A 16524-nucleotide genomic window follows, 5' to 3' on the forward strand; every position below is an offset into this window, starting at 1 on the left:
AGCAGATTTAACACCTCCTGAAGTTTGATAGGGCAATCTTCCAGAAAAACAGAAATTCTGAAGCAGCAGTAAACGCTTAAAACAATACATTTACATTTTGTGAACAATCAACCTCAACTTGAATGATACTTGGTACAAACATATAAAATACTTAACACATTTCACTAGATGTAAACCTAACAAAGAGCTGAAATTAGAAGTTTTAGCTGTTGCAAATATTGAAGTTTTTGTAACAGTATACCCGCCATCACTAGTGCTCATTACACAAGCAGCAAAAAAAGAACATACAATAACATTCTAGGCAGTCTTCAGTACACGTCAATTAAAAACTACATTACACTTATTGTAATGGGTGGCAAGATACAAGCAAAGTCACAAATTAATATCACAGTTATGGTTTGTAAATGTTCATGACATTCAGTTGCATTAATAGTGAATCTTAAATGTGTAATAATCTATTTAGCACTATTCCCTCATCTGGAAGTTAGCTATTCAGTTATTCCCTCCTTACGAACTTAGTGATTGGTTCTGCCATACTGCAATGAACCACTAAGCGGCAAGGGCAAATTTTCAGTTGTTTAAAGTTAGCATGGTGGAGACCAGATGATGTAAGTACTTCAAAAATCCTCAAAATATCCAAAATACTAGAGGGGAGATTTAAATGTCTTCAATATCAACATCTAATACATATTCCAAATTCAACTGCAAACTTTGCACACAAATATATAAAAGCACAGATCTTGCTTCATAATGCAATCAAAAATCTGTGGGCCACTAATAACTAAACAGTAAGAACACAGGCAAATTTTAACAAGTACAAGAATTATATACAAAACATAAAAAATTGTATGAGGACAGGCACATAAGTAGCAGAGATGTTTGTATATTTTTGTGCGAGTGCACTTTCTGCAACGGAAACTGAAATTTGAAAGCTGAATAACAATTTTTGTGTCTATTTATGAGCTTGTCATCCACCCGACACATCTTTTGAACGTACAATAGTGGTTGTCCTCATACCATTTTTTCCCTGTCATCCACATTGTTCATTATCTTATCAACATAAAATACAGTTACGCACAAGACGCTAATAAAACGTGAATAAAATATTAATCTTATGCATATTACCTGGTATCAATCTTAATTATAAATATTAATGGCTATTGTTGGTAATCTATTGTAGTACCCTTTCACTGAGTTTACTGAAACATTCTTAAAGGTTTAAAAAGGAAAGAGATCATTATGTTCTCACATAATATGAGTGACTATTAAATTATTGATTTGTTCAGACATACATGAATTGTGAGATTCTTCCTCTCTATTTTCTGTCCACCAATGTATGCATACAGCAGACTTAAAATACTGAAAGGTAAGTACTCCTTCCATCTCCTCCCACATGTGATTTAATGTATGAAAAATGACTCTACACAGTAATTACAAGCACAGATCTAACTATAAACAAATTAAGACTGCAACTACAAGCAATTATTCCTGTGAAAAACATAAATGACTTCTTTTTTCAATTTAAATTCCTTTTTTTTTTACTAGCAGGCATTTGGTAATTGTTATATGTGTGGGAATGAAGTGCAGATGCATAAACAATGAACTTATGAAAATATACACGCATTTAGCGTCGTAGATTTCGTAGAACAACAAAAAGACAGCAATTCAGTTTTTACACTTAACTTATGTTTGTTTAATTAATTTGCCCATACAGCTGCATTCTTTGAAAATTTTCAGACTCACATGCAGTCAATTCAGTACACGTAAACCCCATCCTCGGGCACTGCTCTATTAGTTGGTTGTCGACTGTCACATTTTTGTGGGTGTCACTTGGCTTGAGTTATATTATTGGTGGCCTCCAAAAGCTGTACGAGGATGACATTTAAGTACCTCAAGACTGGTACCTCTGAGTCAAAAAAATTCTTCAAGGAACACGGGTGGTCAAGCGAACTGAAAGAATGAAGGAAAAAAGAAAGGTGTAGGTTTAACATCCCATCAGTCACAAGGTCATTAAAAAGAGCCCAGACTGAGAAAAGATAGGGAAGGAAATTGGTTGTGCCCCATCAAAGCAACCATACCAGCATTCACTTTAAACAGGTTAGGGAACCACAGAAAACCTAAACTGGATGGCCAGGCAGGTATTCAAACTGCTGCACTTCCGAATACGAGTCCAGCCTTTTAGCACTGGCCTGGGCACCTCGCCTGATGCAAGCAAACTGAGGAAACAGGAGACATACTAATTTAGTTACAAGTATGATTTTCATAAACTGCATATCAGAACTGTTGTTAGGTTAGCACTTTTTCAATTTTCTTTGTCCTTTGTGGATGCCCACCACATTCTGCAATGTACACAGCAGATCAGTCTGTCACTAAAGCAAATACACAGCAAATTTTGCAGCAGCACAAAATGTGAATTTAAATAGTAGCTGGTATTTCACAAATTACTACTGCAACTAATGAAGTGATGTATTACTATCAGTTATCAATGCAACTGCTAATCTGTCTTATATGGGGCAAAATGATCTCTTGTGCATCTGTACAAATTCAAGTAATGATACGTTACAAAACGTATAATAAATTACTTCATATGGTCACTTTTCATTTTAAACAAATGTGTGTGAAGATGAAGGAGTAGATAGGTGATAAGTCAGAGTAGGTGTATGTGTTGGGCTTTGTGTTGTGGTAGGGTTATGGAGGAGAAGGAAGGGAGGCAGAGGGAGAGAAGAAAGAAAGAGAAAGAGAGAGAGAGAGTGAGTGAGAGAAAGTGAGTGAGAGAGAGAGAGAGAGAGAGAGAGAGAGATTTAGAAGTCTAACCTATACTTGTGTAGCTCATCTAGTTTTTTACAACCACAATATCCTCTACATTCATGTATGCAAATAAATCCATCAAATTGACTTTATGCAGAATCTTCTGATGCATTAGATAAGCACTTTTCATTGAAAAATAAAGAAATTAAAAATAGCTGTACAGTTCCTTGACACATGTCTTTGTTTCTCAAAGTACTCCTACAGCACACAACACTGGAGCGGATCGCCTAGGCAGTTATTGTTACAGCAGTAATATACTGAGCAACCATAAAATTTCTTAGAGTTTATTATTCTGTATTTGTTTATTTTTATAAAAAATGTGTACTGCGACAAAGGAAGAACAAGATATGCTCCCCAGTTCCAGAAAACAAAGAAATACCAAGGTATAAAGCTGAAACGTACCAAATATTGTACTGATGATAATAATCAGGCATATAATTATTTTTCTCTCATAACAGTTCTAACAATCACAGAGGCACATAAGAGGAAATGAACTGTGGTCAGAGTGCCACAGAACAATATAAGAGAGGAGAAAAATGGCACAAATTATGAGGGGCTTTACATAATTATTTTTGCTCACACACTGAGGCCACAGTCTAGACTGACTATACAGTTACGGAGAGGCTCCACAGAGCCCCACCAAAGATACCAGTCTCCTCCTCTCCGCGAGCTGATAACTGTTAGCCCCCACTACAGCAAACGGTCCCAATCAAAAGTGTCCCCCACATCTGAGTCCGAGTCCTGCTGCTGTGAATACTGGCACCTGAACATGAGCTGATCTTCCTCTGCACCCTGCTGATGATCCAGATGTTGTTGTTGATTCTCTTGTTGCTGCTGTTGATGGTGTTGGTGTTCCTGCTGCTGCTGGTGCTGCTGCTGCTGTTGTTGTTGCTGTTGCTGTTGCACGTAATCATAGTCGAGGCCTGCAGTTACCTGGGTGCCAGTATAGCAGCCACTGGCCTCAAGCGTAGTGGGAGTCGCACCGTAACGCACATACAAGTCATTGGAGGCAGAGGGTGGTGCCGATGGTGCTGCAGGATAAGAACAGGACTCGTCCAGGTACTGGTACTCCGAGAGCAGCCCTGTCAGCACGGCTGACAACTCCGCTGCATCTGCCAGCTCCAGGGCACTCTCACCCTCTGCAAATGCTGAGTTGCTGCTGCCTGTGGGCACAGAGTCCAGCATCGAAGAACCATTTGCTACTCGTGATGACTTCTGAGAAGTCAGCTTTCACTAATGAAGTCTTCTAAAGTTACTAGCCATGGAAAGAATTCTCTTGAAGTAATGAGCAGGGAACCAATTGATAAGTCACTCTAAGATGGTGCTACCACTTGGCTAATTAAATAATTAATTAATCAATCAATTTTTTATTTACATGTCAAGTTCTGTAGGACCAAATTGAGGAGCATATCTCCAAGGTCATGGAACGTGTCAATACATAAAATTACAACATAAAAGTAATAACAGATAAAAATATTCTGTACTTATTGCTAGAAGTACGATCCTGTAACCTTTTAGCCTATTTGTGACTGCTAAAAGTCTTGACCAACAGTATATTCAGGTGGAATGAGCAAAATGTAGCTTTGTCAGTAACATTCTTCAGAGTATGTGATCACATTGTCAGATCACATTGTCAATGTGTAAAATTCTTCGACATTTTGACCACTGTTGCAAATGGCCTTCCAGAGGGTGTTTTTGCAAATTGCTGAATGAGAAAAACTTAAGTTCTTATGAAAATGTTTCACTGTACAAAATTAAACTAAATGAAATTTTCTACAAAAAAAGGTTACATTCATTTATTTCTATAGGACTAATAATTTCCGCATTATCAGGATGCAAAAATCGCAGATTGTTAAAAGCGTGTTGTTCTGAAAAATTATAAAATTAACACTTCTTTAATTAAGTAGGTTAAAAGCAAATTTTAAATCTGTCAACCACATCTATGAGCAGTAGAGCCATATTCATGGATAAATTGTGTTGCAGGAGTGCAACAAGGTGCAGGGGGTCAGCGTGGGTTTGAAGTGCAAGGGAATGTAGGTCATTGGATTGTGTTCATGCACTTCCCTCCTTCATAGGTCTGTAGACTGTAGGTCAAGCAGGAGATTCCCCACTCTATCAACTCCACTACATCACAATAAGCAACTACAGAGTGTTTCACAAAATTGTACCCACCCTCCAGAGCACACCTCAGGAATCACTGGCGATGTAGTGCACAGACGTGCCGAGGACTATTTATTTTGCACAAAATGCGTTAACACTACACTGCCTGCAGGTACAAGTTACTGATAACACTGACACAGAATCTACGCACAAGGTGTGAGAGAAAAGTAATGGGACTGACAACATTGCAAGCGATCTGGGAACGCTGTGTTGTTCTGCTTGCATAGACCACTGCATTCATCCCTGCCAGGCGCTCGGACCGAGTTTCAGCTCTGTACAGCAATAATTTGATTTTTCAAAGCACCGTCACAGAAGTTGTGTGTTATCAAATTGGAACAGCGGAATTTAGAACAAAGTTATGCCATCAAGTTTTGTGTTAAACTTGAGGAGTCTGCAAGTGTGGCATCTGAAAAGTTGAAACAGGCCTATGGGGAACATTTCCTATCAAAGGTAGAAATTTTTCACTGTCACAAATCTTTTTGGAAGGCCAAGAACATGCTGAAGATGAACCTCGCTCAGAGAGACCTTCGACTTCAAAAACTGACAAAAACATCGAACGTGTGCTTGATCTTGCAAGGTCATAACCGACTTTTAACAATAAGGACCGTGGATGACCTGTTATACTTAAATATTTTCATAGTACATCAAATTTTGTCTGAAGTTTAGCATACAAAAAACGTTTGTGCCATAATGGTGCTGAAAAATCTCACAACTGAACAGAAGGGCAATCGAAGAAATGTGTGCATTGATCTTCTTGAGAGGATTGCCGATGACCACAAATACGATCACAGGTGATGAATACGAGATCTTTTAGTACAATCCTGAGACAAAGCAGCGAAGTGAGGAGTGGCACACTGAGACACATCCTCAACCGAAAAAAAAGTAGAATGAGCAAATTGAAGATCAAAATGGTGCCAATTTGCTTTCTCGGCGGTAGGAGTATTGTGCACATAGAATTTGTTCCTGCAGGGCAAACTATCAACCAAGGGTCTTACAAAGATGTGCTCAAAAGGTTCAGGCAAAGGGTGAATTGAGAGAGACGAGGACATTCAAAATAATGTGACCAACATGTTAAAGGCCACACCAGTTTAAGCCTTTCCAGCACTGCTACAAGACTGGGAACAACAACTCCACCAGTTTATAGATGTTAAAGGGGACAATATTGTTGTTTGAAAAAAATAAAAACTTTGGTACACAAAAAAATCACATACCTCATCTGTATTTGCCTACTGTTCTACACACCTGGATAAGAAATTGGTTCTTAGCCATCCTGTTCTTCTGGGAAAAGCAACTCCCCCCGACCATGAGCACTGCTTGCTTTTCCATTTTACAGATAGGTTATACCTCCCCAGCATTTCCTGTTCAGTTCTCTTATTGTGAGTACACAAAATAACTTCACAGAGATCATTTTTATATAGTGGAGTTATTTTCAGTTTATTAAGTGATAACTTATTTGCAGTTGTTAAGTGAGCTATTGTGTTAAAATGCTTAACAGCTGTAAGTGTTAACTGTCTACCACACTATCTTTCTCCAAATGCAACATACTATCAATATGTCTTCGACAATGTCAATTTCACTGGTTTTGCACTCACTGCCTGGAATACCTTTCACGGCATGAGGGGTATCAATTGCATCACCCCTGCCTCACGCCTCCCAATAGCTGAAGAGGGCCAGAGCATTACACTGTTGCCCTCTACAACAGCAATAGCCTAAGTGTTATAGGACTTGAGGTATTTTAACATAAGTCAAGTAATGCATTACAGCAGGCTACTGTTCTACACTCGAAATTGATCAGTCCCATTCCATCAGACACATTCACGCTGAAACCTCACCACTGAGTGCCATTACACCCCCCACCTCAACTGCCTCAGATATGTTCACACCTACCTTGGAAGATATACTATGGATCTGCCAGGAAGTTTTATACTATGGATGCTTGGGAAATGGCTCCACTTGGTGCAGTGCCAGCAATTCCTGAATGGAAGAGATTTATGAAGTCTAACAGAAAAACAATTAATGGCAAAAGAAGTGCAGTAACTTTTTGGTCATTCATTATTCACCACCACAATTACACAGTTTTACAATGTGCTGTCAACATGAAACAGCAACAGAGTGCCACATTTACCAATCCAGTGCCTTTCCCACCAACACTGCATAAATTATTGACATCACATGAACAAATTACAGACAAAGGAATGTATTTTGCTTAATAACTCCTAACAAATGCAAATAAATATTCACTTAATAAACTGAAAATAGCTCCACTATGCAAATATGAGCTCAGTGAAGTTATTTTGTCTACCCATTTAAAAAGAAATGGACATGAAATGCTGAGGAGGTACAGTCTGTAAACTGGAAAGTACTCATGGTGGGAGAAGTTGTCTTTCCCAGAAGGTATTGTTCTTCTGGGAAAGACAACTTCTCCCATGATGAGTACTTTCCAGTACATGATGACTAAAAATCAATTTCTCATCTAGCAGTCAGAACAGCATGCAGAGATTTACATGGAGTCTACCCATATGCATTACTTGCATTAGTGTTATTAATAACTCATATCTGCATTCCATGTAGTGCTAACATATTCTGCACAAAATAAACGTTAAATAGGTATGCATATGCAATGCATCGCTAGTAATTCATAAGGCATGCCATGGAGGGCCCGTATGACTTTGTGAAACACCCCATAGTTGCTTCTTGTGACACAGTGGGGTAGGCAGAGTGGGGAACTGCCTGCTCAATCTTCACCTTGCAGACCTATGAATGAGGGAAGCACACGGGCACAATCCAGCAACCAACCTTCCATCATGCTTCTGTCCCACACCATCTTCCCCCTCCACCCTGTTACACCCCTGGAACACAATTTGTCTTAATATGGCTCTACTGCACTTAGATGTGCTACACACATCTAATATCAGTTCTTAAACCGCTTCCTTTAAAGATAAACATTAATTTTATAATGTTAGAACAATAGTTTTAATAATCTGTGATTTTTCCATCCCCTGAAAGTAGAAACTATTAGTCCTAGAGAAAAAATGAATAGGTCATTTTCTGTAGAAAATTTCATTAATTTAATTATGTACTGCAAAACTTTTCATTTAGTTTAATTTTGTACTGGAAACAGCTTTTATTAGAAGCTGCGGCTTTCGAGTTACCTGAGAATAATATAAAAAAGTGACCCTATAAACCCACCCCCACCCAAACACACACAGTCCAAGTCAGGATTTTTTAGTTGTGTTGTTCATGACACTCCTTCCCAGCACTGTCCAATGATTTGCGACCATGTGATTTTTCCTCCCTAATCGACATTTTTTGGTCTTTGCTGACTGGGCTAGTAGGTTGAGACAAAAAAGGGCTAAGGTTAGACCCAGGGGAAAGGCACATTTAACAAAAGTACTTTAAATGTGCAAGGAAGTATTGATAGTAAGTGTGTTGTGAATTAGGTAAGTATGGAAGCATTAGAGCAACTGTGGGAGCAAACTGCAGCTCTTCTGTTGGAGAAGCAACCTCTGAGGAAAAATTTGAATCAGGCAGCTGCAGAAATATCAGTGTTTCATGGGAATAAAAGATGCAAATACAGCTACTATTTCAGCTTCACAATATCAAGTTGTTTCACCACCTGTGGTAATGTCAGTTAAGTTGGAGGTAGAGTTTCATTGAGCAAGTTTATTCAGTATTTTCCAGAATGGTTGAATAAAATGTGCACAAATCCCTAAAGAATATCAGATGTGTGCATCATACTCATATGTGCATACAGTTGAGCAAGTTCAAATTGTATTGATGAAGAGACTTCCAAACAAAAAAAGGATCAGTTTCAATCATGATTGGTAATCTACTTTGAGGAAAGACCATGCCACGGATTTTGACGTATTTATAGATAGAATCCAAATTCAAGAAAGAAGAATAGCAATCAGTCACAAAAAACTTGAATTTTATTGCAGATTGATTTCAACTATAGAACAGTCATCATCGGTGCATAAAATACCTAGTATGATTACAGTGACATAAAGTTCAAGTACATGTAGACCACAATTTACAGAAATACATGCAGCACCCATTACAGTGAAACCGAAGTGGCCGAAGTCTAATACAAAGCTGAATCTGTTTCTGTTGAAATTTTGTATTAGGCCTCAACCACTTTGGTTCCACTAGCTGTATATTTCGTAATGACTGTTATATATATGAGGGTTGGAACTTTAATAGTGGGAACTCTTTATTTACAGCTTGTACAAAATAGCTATGTGTTTCAAAGTTTTACTGACCTTCAAAGTAGTCTCCAGCATTGTGTATAACCTGTTGCCAGCAATATGGAAGTTGTAGTATACTCTTAGCAGTGCCAGTTGTGTTGACAATTCAAGTGGCACAGTCTATTGCGCGACGAATTTGTAGCAGTTCTGAAGTGAATGCCTTGAAGTGTTTCCTTCAGTTTAGAAATGAAGTTGAACTCATGAGGACTTAAGTCAGGGGAGTGCAGTAAGTAGTATAGCACTTAGCAGCCCCATCAGTCAAACAATCAGTAACAGCTTGGACTGTATGTGCTTGAGCAGTCCTGCAAAATGATTGTCAGGTCCTGCAGAAAGTGTGTTCATATTTGGAACACAACCTACGACCAGCTTAGAGACAGAAGTGATGACACTTTCTGCAGAAGCTGACCATCATTTTGCAGGACAATGCTGAAGCACGTACAGTCCAAGCTGTTACTGATTTTTTTGACTGATGGGGCTGCGAAGTGCTATAAAACTTACTGCACTCCCCTGACTTAAGCCCTCGTGAGTTCAACTCAATTTCTAAACTATAGGAAACGCTTCACAGCATTCACTTCAGAACTGCTACAAATTCGTCAGGTAATAGACCACACCGCTTGAATTGTCAATACAGCTGGTATTGTTAAGAGTATCCCACGACTTCCACATTGCTGGCAACGGGGTATACACAATGCTGGTGACTACTTTGATGGTCAGTAAAACTTTGAAACACGTATCTATTTTGTACAAGCTGTAAATAAATAGCTGCCACTATTAAATTCCAACCCTCGTATTTCTGTATTTAAATTGTGGTCCACATGTGCCTGAACTTTATGTCACTGTGACCACACTAGATATTTTATCCCTTGACGATGACTATTCTACAGCTGAAATTGATCTGCAATAAAATTCAGGTAGGTCACGACTGATCGCTGTTCTTCCTCCCTGAAACTTTGACGGTCACTGCGCAAAGGGGTCTCATGTACTCTGACATAAATAAAATCTAAGTTGTTTCTTGCCACAGCTTTTGACAGAATACTGAGAACAGAACAATACACATTCTACTTCATCAGGAGGTGGCTAGCAATACTGACATTTAGGGAATTGGTCCTAGAACAAGGGGTGAGATCAGTTCATGGTGCTAAGTGCCTTACATCAAACATTAGACTGAGGGAAGAGGGAAACTAGGTAGTAACAACTGTGAGCCACACATCTGACAAGTGCCATGTAACTGAAGCCGGGTGTGGCCATTGCTATAGACCAGTACATCATGCATACTAGTGCTAGGCACCATATTACATGCACTGCAGGAAATAAGCCATACAAAACAGCCATGCCCTAAGCCTCAATAAGAGCAGACAGAAATTCAGCAAGGGGTAGAAGCAGAAATTGGGGAAATGCAACATAGCTGCCTCGCAGAGCTCCCATTAAACACCATTAGACCAGTGAGAAGCATGGGATTAGAAAATGTGACATTTACTGGAGAAGTAGAGAAGACGAAAGTGGAAATATTTTTAGAAACAGCAGCACAGATGACTTAAATATTACCCCGCCACCGCTTCTCCTCCCTTAGCAAGAGGCACACCTCTGTCATCCACACTGTTTAGGATGTGAGACAATATACAATTTATGCTCGTGGGAGCTTAATCTGAAAACTTGGAAAGCAGTATTTGCGGCTGCAGTCCGACTAGTGGCTCAGGAAACCGGTGCCCGGTGCCCCCCCCCCCCCCCCCCCCCCCGCCGCCCCTGGTGAGTGATTTCCTGGAACGCATTCACATCTTGGTCTAGTTTCAATAGTTTACAGTTATTTGGCAGCAACAGTACTGACAGGCATGTGAGAAGGCTGAAAAAGGATTGGTCCAACCACTCTCAAAAGACTGACCCACTTTAAGGTATAAGTCAAGTGTTTCCAAGCTATATGCAGTGGAATGAAATGAGTTTTGTGGGTGCAGGTCAAATCTAGTGTCAATAATTTTGGCAGATCAGATGTCACCATACCTGAGGAGTACAGATTTAGCAAGTGTACAAGAGTGCCAATAAAATAAGTTGTGAAACAGGGAGCAAAGAAAAAGGATGAATGGGAAAAAATTATGAGATAGAAAAATATACGCAAATATCAGAAGTTAAAACAAAAGTTTATGCAGCTGCCTTCATAGGATGGAAATAACTGTATCTAATACCTGAAGGATTTAGTTCAGTTTTTGAGGGACAGCAAGATTTTATGCTTCTAATTTAATGAATCATATCTCCACGGGCTACAAAGGGCTGATAAGCTGAAAACTGAACAGATTCCCTATCATTTTCAAACTTGTTGTTGAACAAAGCACTCAGAAGCATTTGGATGCCGGTAAATTTAGTCCTCAGTTTTGCCTACTGTCACACTCCTGTTACAGACGCAAGATGGAGAAAATCTGTATCAAATATGTGTTAACACAAGATGTTGGAACAAAGGCCCGTCATGAATAGATGAGACATTGGATCATTTAAACAACTCCCAGTACTTCAGAACTTTAGACATCAACCGATTTATCAGCAGCTACTCATCTCCTGTGATGACCATGAAAAGATGGAATATCTAATTATGAGAATTTGAGGATGTCCTCAGGGTTATATAAGGCACCAGCAACAATCCAACAATCTACAAATTTATTTATTATAAGATTTAGACTTTCTATGAAATCTTCAACCTAGTCCATTGTTAACTGAGAATTTCCTTCCTCTTGTTACGTGAAAGAATTACTATCTGTTTTGGATTTGACAACTGTTGCCATCACTTTGTACCAGAATACATCATTACTGTCAAACATCTCATGAAATTACTAAGGAAGAGAGTGTTATTTAGGCTACATGGACTCTGAGTGTGTAACACTCTTGTTACAATTGAAAGATGTTTAAAGTTAATCAGCTGTTTTGGTACACACTGAGGAATGATTTGTACTCTTCTGTGATGCCAGTCATTACGCAACCGGGTATGTTGACAGTCAAGTTCATGGAGAATTTAAGTCCCCTATTCAGTATGCATAGGCAGTTAAAAAAAGCTGAACTCTCTTACAACACAACAGAGAAAGCACTTTTAGCTTTGTCTATAGAGCAAATTATTTCAAACGTTATTTGTATAGAAAAAGTTTACCGCTCCGACAGATCATTATGCATTAATGTTATTTCAAGCCTAAAGGACCTTAGTAGTAGGTCACTACATGGGCATTTAAGTAAATAATAAGACATGAGCTAAGAAACCCCTACCACAATACTGATGCCTCGAGTTGGAAAGTTCGGTATATAGACGTATATGATGTCCTGATTTTTGAACTTCAGATAGCTCAGCAAGGGGATTAACAATGCAAGCAAATTCAAAGCACCATTTGGATTTGTTGTATTTTAAAAGTCCTCTGTCACAAAAAGGTCCATAGCAATAGTGTGTTCATCCCTACATTAGTGTAACCGAGCTACGACAGGTCAGGAATGATAAGGAATGCACTGAGACTGGACAAACTGGCCAATGGTCGTCAACAGTCGATCACCACATGTGGATAGAAAGACATGCAACAAAAGAAGGATGGTCAACAGAGATGGCTTAGTAGAATGACAAGTCCCATCAAGTACCTATAGAACGAAACCTAAGAAGTAGCCAAAATGTGAGACCAAACCAATGATGATTAAAAAGAACAATGCAAGAGAGCAGTGAATACACAACTGAGGCAGAGCCGCAGTGCACCAAGCTTTATAGGGCTGTGGTGGGCTTCAATTGACTGGCAAAGTCGGGCTTTCCTACTCCGACTGAGTCACAGACGGCAGCAGAATGAGGAGGCATGGGCAGACCTGACTGCTATGATGGTACTGAAAAGCCTTGGAGTGTTAGCTGTAGCAAGGTACCACCCGTGGTGGGTAGCCACCAACAACAAGTCTTTCGCTCCGTATGTGCTTTCCCACACAGTCGTGCCCAGAGAATAAAGCCCCGTATGGTGGGTCCACTGTTCCTGGGGCTAGGAGACGGAGGAGAGTACGCGGCTGTTGCCCACAGTCGTGGATGGGAGTGGTCCTGCATGTGCTTGCTCAGGGACATTGTGAGCATAGCCATGGAGGTGATACTTCCCACGGCTTTTAACATTTGCTGTTTAAACACCTGCAACATATGCTCTGCTCCGCCAGTCGAGGACACGTACAATGGCAGACTACATAGGTGTCTGATACCATCTGAAACACAGAATTGTTCGATAGTCGTTACTGTAAGTTGAGGCACACTGTCCGACACAATGGTTCGGGGAAGCCCTTCGACGGAGAGAATTTGGACGAGTGGATTAACTGTGATGTCTGTGGTCTGCGTGGTGGAAACCACCTTGCCACATATAGGTAGTATCCACGAAAATTAGCGACAGAGTCCAGAAAGGGGTCCACAAAGTCCAAATGAATGTATTCCCAGGGGTCAAGGGGTGAAAGAATGAGCTGGAGCGATTCGATGCCGGGAGTGAGTGGAACATCTGTGCACCACGGCTTCCACAACTTCATTCAGCTTCAGCCAGCAGGTGTGTATCTGTGACATTCCCAAGTGCCTGCAATGGAGGATTTCTAAAACTTGAGGTTGCTGGCAGTCAGGATAATGACACAGTGAGCACCTGCCAGTGTGCGGCAGGAGAACATTGATGACGACTGACTGACAGTGGGAAATGCGAGCCCAGGCTCACAGCTCAGGATTGGAGTTCTTCAAAAAATATGTGGGCCATCCACTGAACACACCATAAGACAAGAGTTGCAGCACATGTCTGCAGTGATTCGAGCAGCTGTAATGGGAAACCTGCCCAAAGTGTGCTGTCATTTCACATCTATGCGGAGACAGGAAATTTCCTGCCGGCCAAAGCCCCATGCAGACTTTTGTATTGGGATCCAAATGGACCATCTCATCTCGAATTAAAAAGTGAAGTCTCATCAGCAAATCATTCCTTGTAAACTGGTCACCTACAAGCGATATGACCAACACGGTTGCTTGTGATCTTAATGAAATTCGGGTTGTGATGTGACCACATGGAATCATTGTGAATAATAATTTGAAAGTAACATAGAAATCTCTCAAAAGTGAGAGGGAAGCCAGTATTTTCAGTAAAAAAAAAGTCTCCAGGGAAGCCTAAGAAAGGAAGAGCAATTGTTGGAGAGTATCATGGGAGACCTGAAAGGCAGTGAAATGCCGTTTCAACCATGGTAAATAAGTGTCTGAATTGTCTTTGGGAACATTGAAAGGCAGAAATGCATGTGGGCGGCTTTCCACCTGGGCAGTGTCACCGTCTGCACTGGGTTGGTACCTTGAATCTGCAGTCGATCCTTCAAAAGCTGAATGTCCTGATGATGCAACTCAGTTCGCTGCTGCTGCAGCTGTTGTAACAACTGTTGCTGCAAGAGAAGCTGTTGCTACTGCTGTTCCATGAGCTGCACGAACTTTGTGTCCATAGGACATGGTGAACTTCTTACCTTGCTGCCAATTATTTTAACAGAGCTTCGACAGAGGGTCAGAAACCGCTAAGAATGTTCCGAGACTGGACCAACCGGCCAACGATCATCAGCAGCAAATTGTCACGTGTGGACAGAAAGACAGTCAATGAGAGGAGGATAGAGAAAGAAATCAGAGATCAAACAAACAATGATTAAATAGAACAATACAAAAGAGCAGCAAATTCACAACGGAAGTGAGCTTTATAGGGCTGTGGTGAATATTAATTGGGTGGTGAGATGCGTGTGGCCTTGAGGCGCGTCGAAGCCAACTCTGCAGATGGTGACACTTGTGCCTGTAGTTTTAATAATCTCACCTACTGGCCAAGATCAAGTTCTCAGTCTTTCAGCAGGCTCTGGCAGTCAGTGGGCTGGGATACCTGACATATCCCTTAGAGAAAGAATTTTACAACAGCCACATGTCACTAAACCATCTGAATTGTTTACCTTTGTTATAGTTAGCCTATTTCCTATTACAGCATAAATTAATAAATATGCCTTGTTGATTATTGACCAATTTCACCAATCTTCACTGTGGTTATTCTGGCAGATACGACAGTACAATAAAAGAAATGGTCATCCAATTTTGCCACTTGGAAGCCCTGTTCAGGGAAATAATTTTTTATCATGTCTATCCACACAGATGTGCAGATTATTAAAAATCAAGAAGTTTTGAACTACACCTTTTTGTTCAAAAAGTAATACCAATGAGGAGTGTATTCATAATTCTACTTTCAAAATGTAGCCACATTATATAAAACAGAATTAGCAGTACACCCACTACTGGAAAAGAGACCACGCTGGAGATGCTCCCATTGTGTCTTTGGGTTACAATGGAGGTAGCAGCAGGGACATACAGGCTAAAAACTGGAAATCTTTAGGATATCCAGAACCCCAAACAAATATAAAAAATGTGGTGAACACAGGAATGGTCGGGAAAATGCTGGATGACTATGCAGTAGCTTCCAGGTGCTCTAACGAACCTTTCAATGTAACAATTGGGAGTAGGGAGCAGTGGAAGAATTAATCACGATACAGTTCAGGTGATAAATTCTGGTTTATTGACAAGCTGAAAACAGACAAAGATGCTGGACGCGTATATTGAGTACACTCTAGTTTCAAGATCACAGTCTCACTGGGGAAACTGACTACAGTACTCCACATGGAGATATTTGCTACCAGAGTGTGCACAGAAGACAATCTATGAGTTGCTAAAAGGATCGTAGCACCTACTATCATTCAGACAGCTGAGCAGTTCTGATATATGTATCAGTCCCTGAAACAAGATCTGAAACTAGATCAAGAACCATCTCACAATGGCAGGAATCCCTTGTAAGGCTACGGGAAAGTAACGGGTAAGCTGGCTGTTGGTCTCTGGTCACTCTGGTGTTACCGGTGATGGACAAGTGCTGTGGGCTAGTCAGAACAAAGGCAACAACCTCATTTCTTGGCCACCAACCCTATCACCATGGTGATGAAAAAATCTAAACTACATGGCTGGATCAGAAGGCAGCACATAGAACTTTTGACTAAGACTCAAAAACAGAAACAGGGCAAGCTAATGATGTCAAACCCATGTTTAAAGAGAAGTTCTGCAATCCTTGGTTGGAACAGGAGACATATTAAGTTCGTGTTAAGTTTAATGATTGGCCACAGGAACACCAAGAAACATCTATACACAATGGAACTAGAGAAAGAGGTCCCTAAGTGTAGACTGTTTGGCAAAGGGGGTGAAGCTGCACCACATTTAATCTTCCAATGCAAAACATTGAAGGACAAAAGACACAAAATATCCAGGTCACTAGTCCTTGAAGAGAATGTGTCTTGCAAAGACCTA

At 40.3% G+C, this 16524-nt stretch overlaps 1 protein-coding gene across 2 annotated transcripts in view; it reads right to left on the reverse strand.

Annotated features, from left to right (window-relative positions):
* Positions 1-3144: 3144 nt before the first annotated feature.
* Positions 3145-16524, reverse strand: part of LOC126253404 (forkhead box protein J3-like) — a 65764-nt gene continuing 52384 nt past the window's right edge. For both annotated transcript variants that reach the window (XM_049954704.1, XM_049954705.1), the window contains exon 6: positions 3145-3971. In XM_049954704.1, the coding sequence (XP_049810661.1) occupies positions 3499-3971 (473 nt within the window). In that variant the 3' untranslated portion in view covers positions 3145-3498. The remainder of the gene's footprint in view (positions 3972-16524) is intronic.

The sequence above is a fragment of the Schistocerca nitens genome, chromosome 4 (assembly GCF_023898315.1).
Source record: "Schistocerca nitens isolate TAMUIC-IGC-003100 chromosome 4, iqSchNite1.1, whole genome shotgun sequence".
In the NCBI taxonomy this organism is placed as follows: domain Eukaryota; kingdom Metazoa; phylum Arthropoda; class Insecta; order Orthoptera; family Acrididae; genus Schistocerca; species Schistocerca nitens.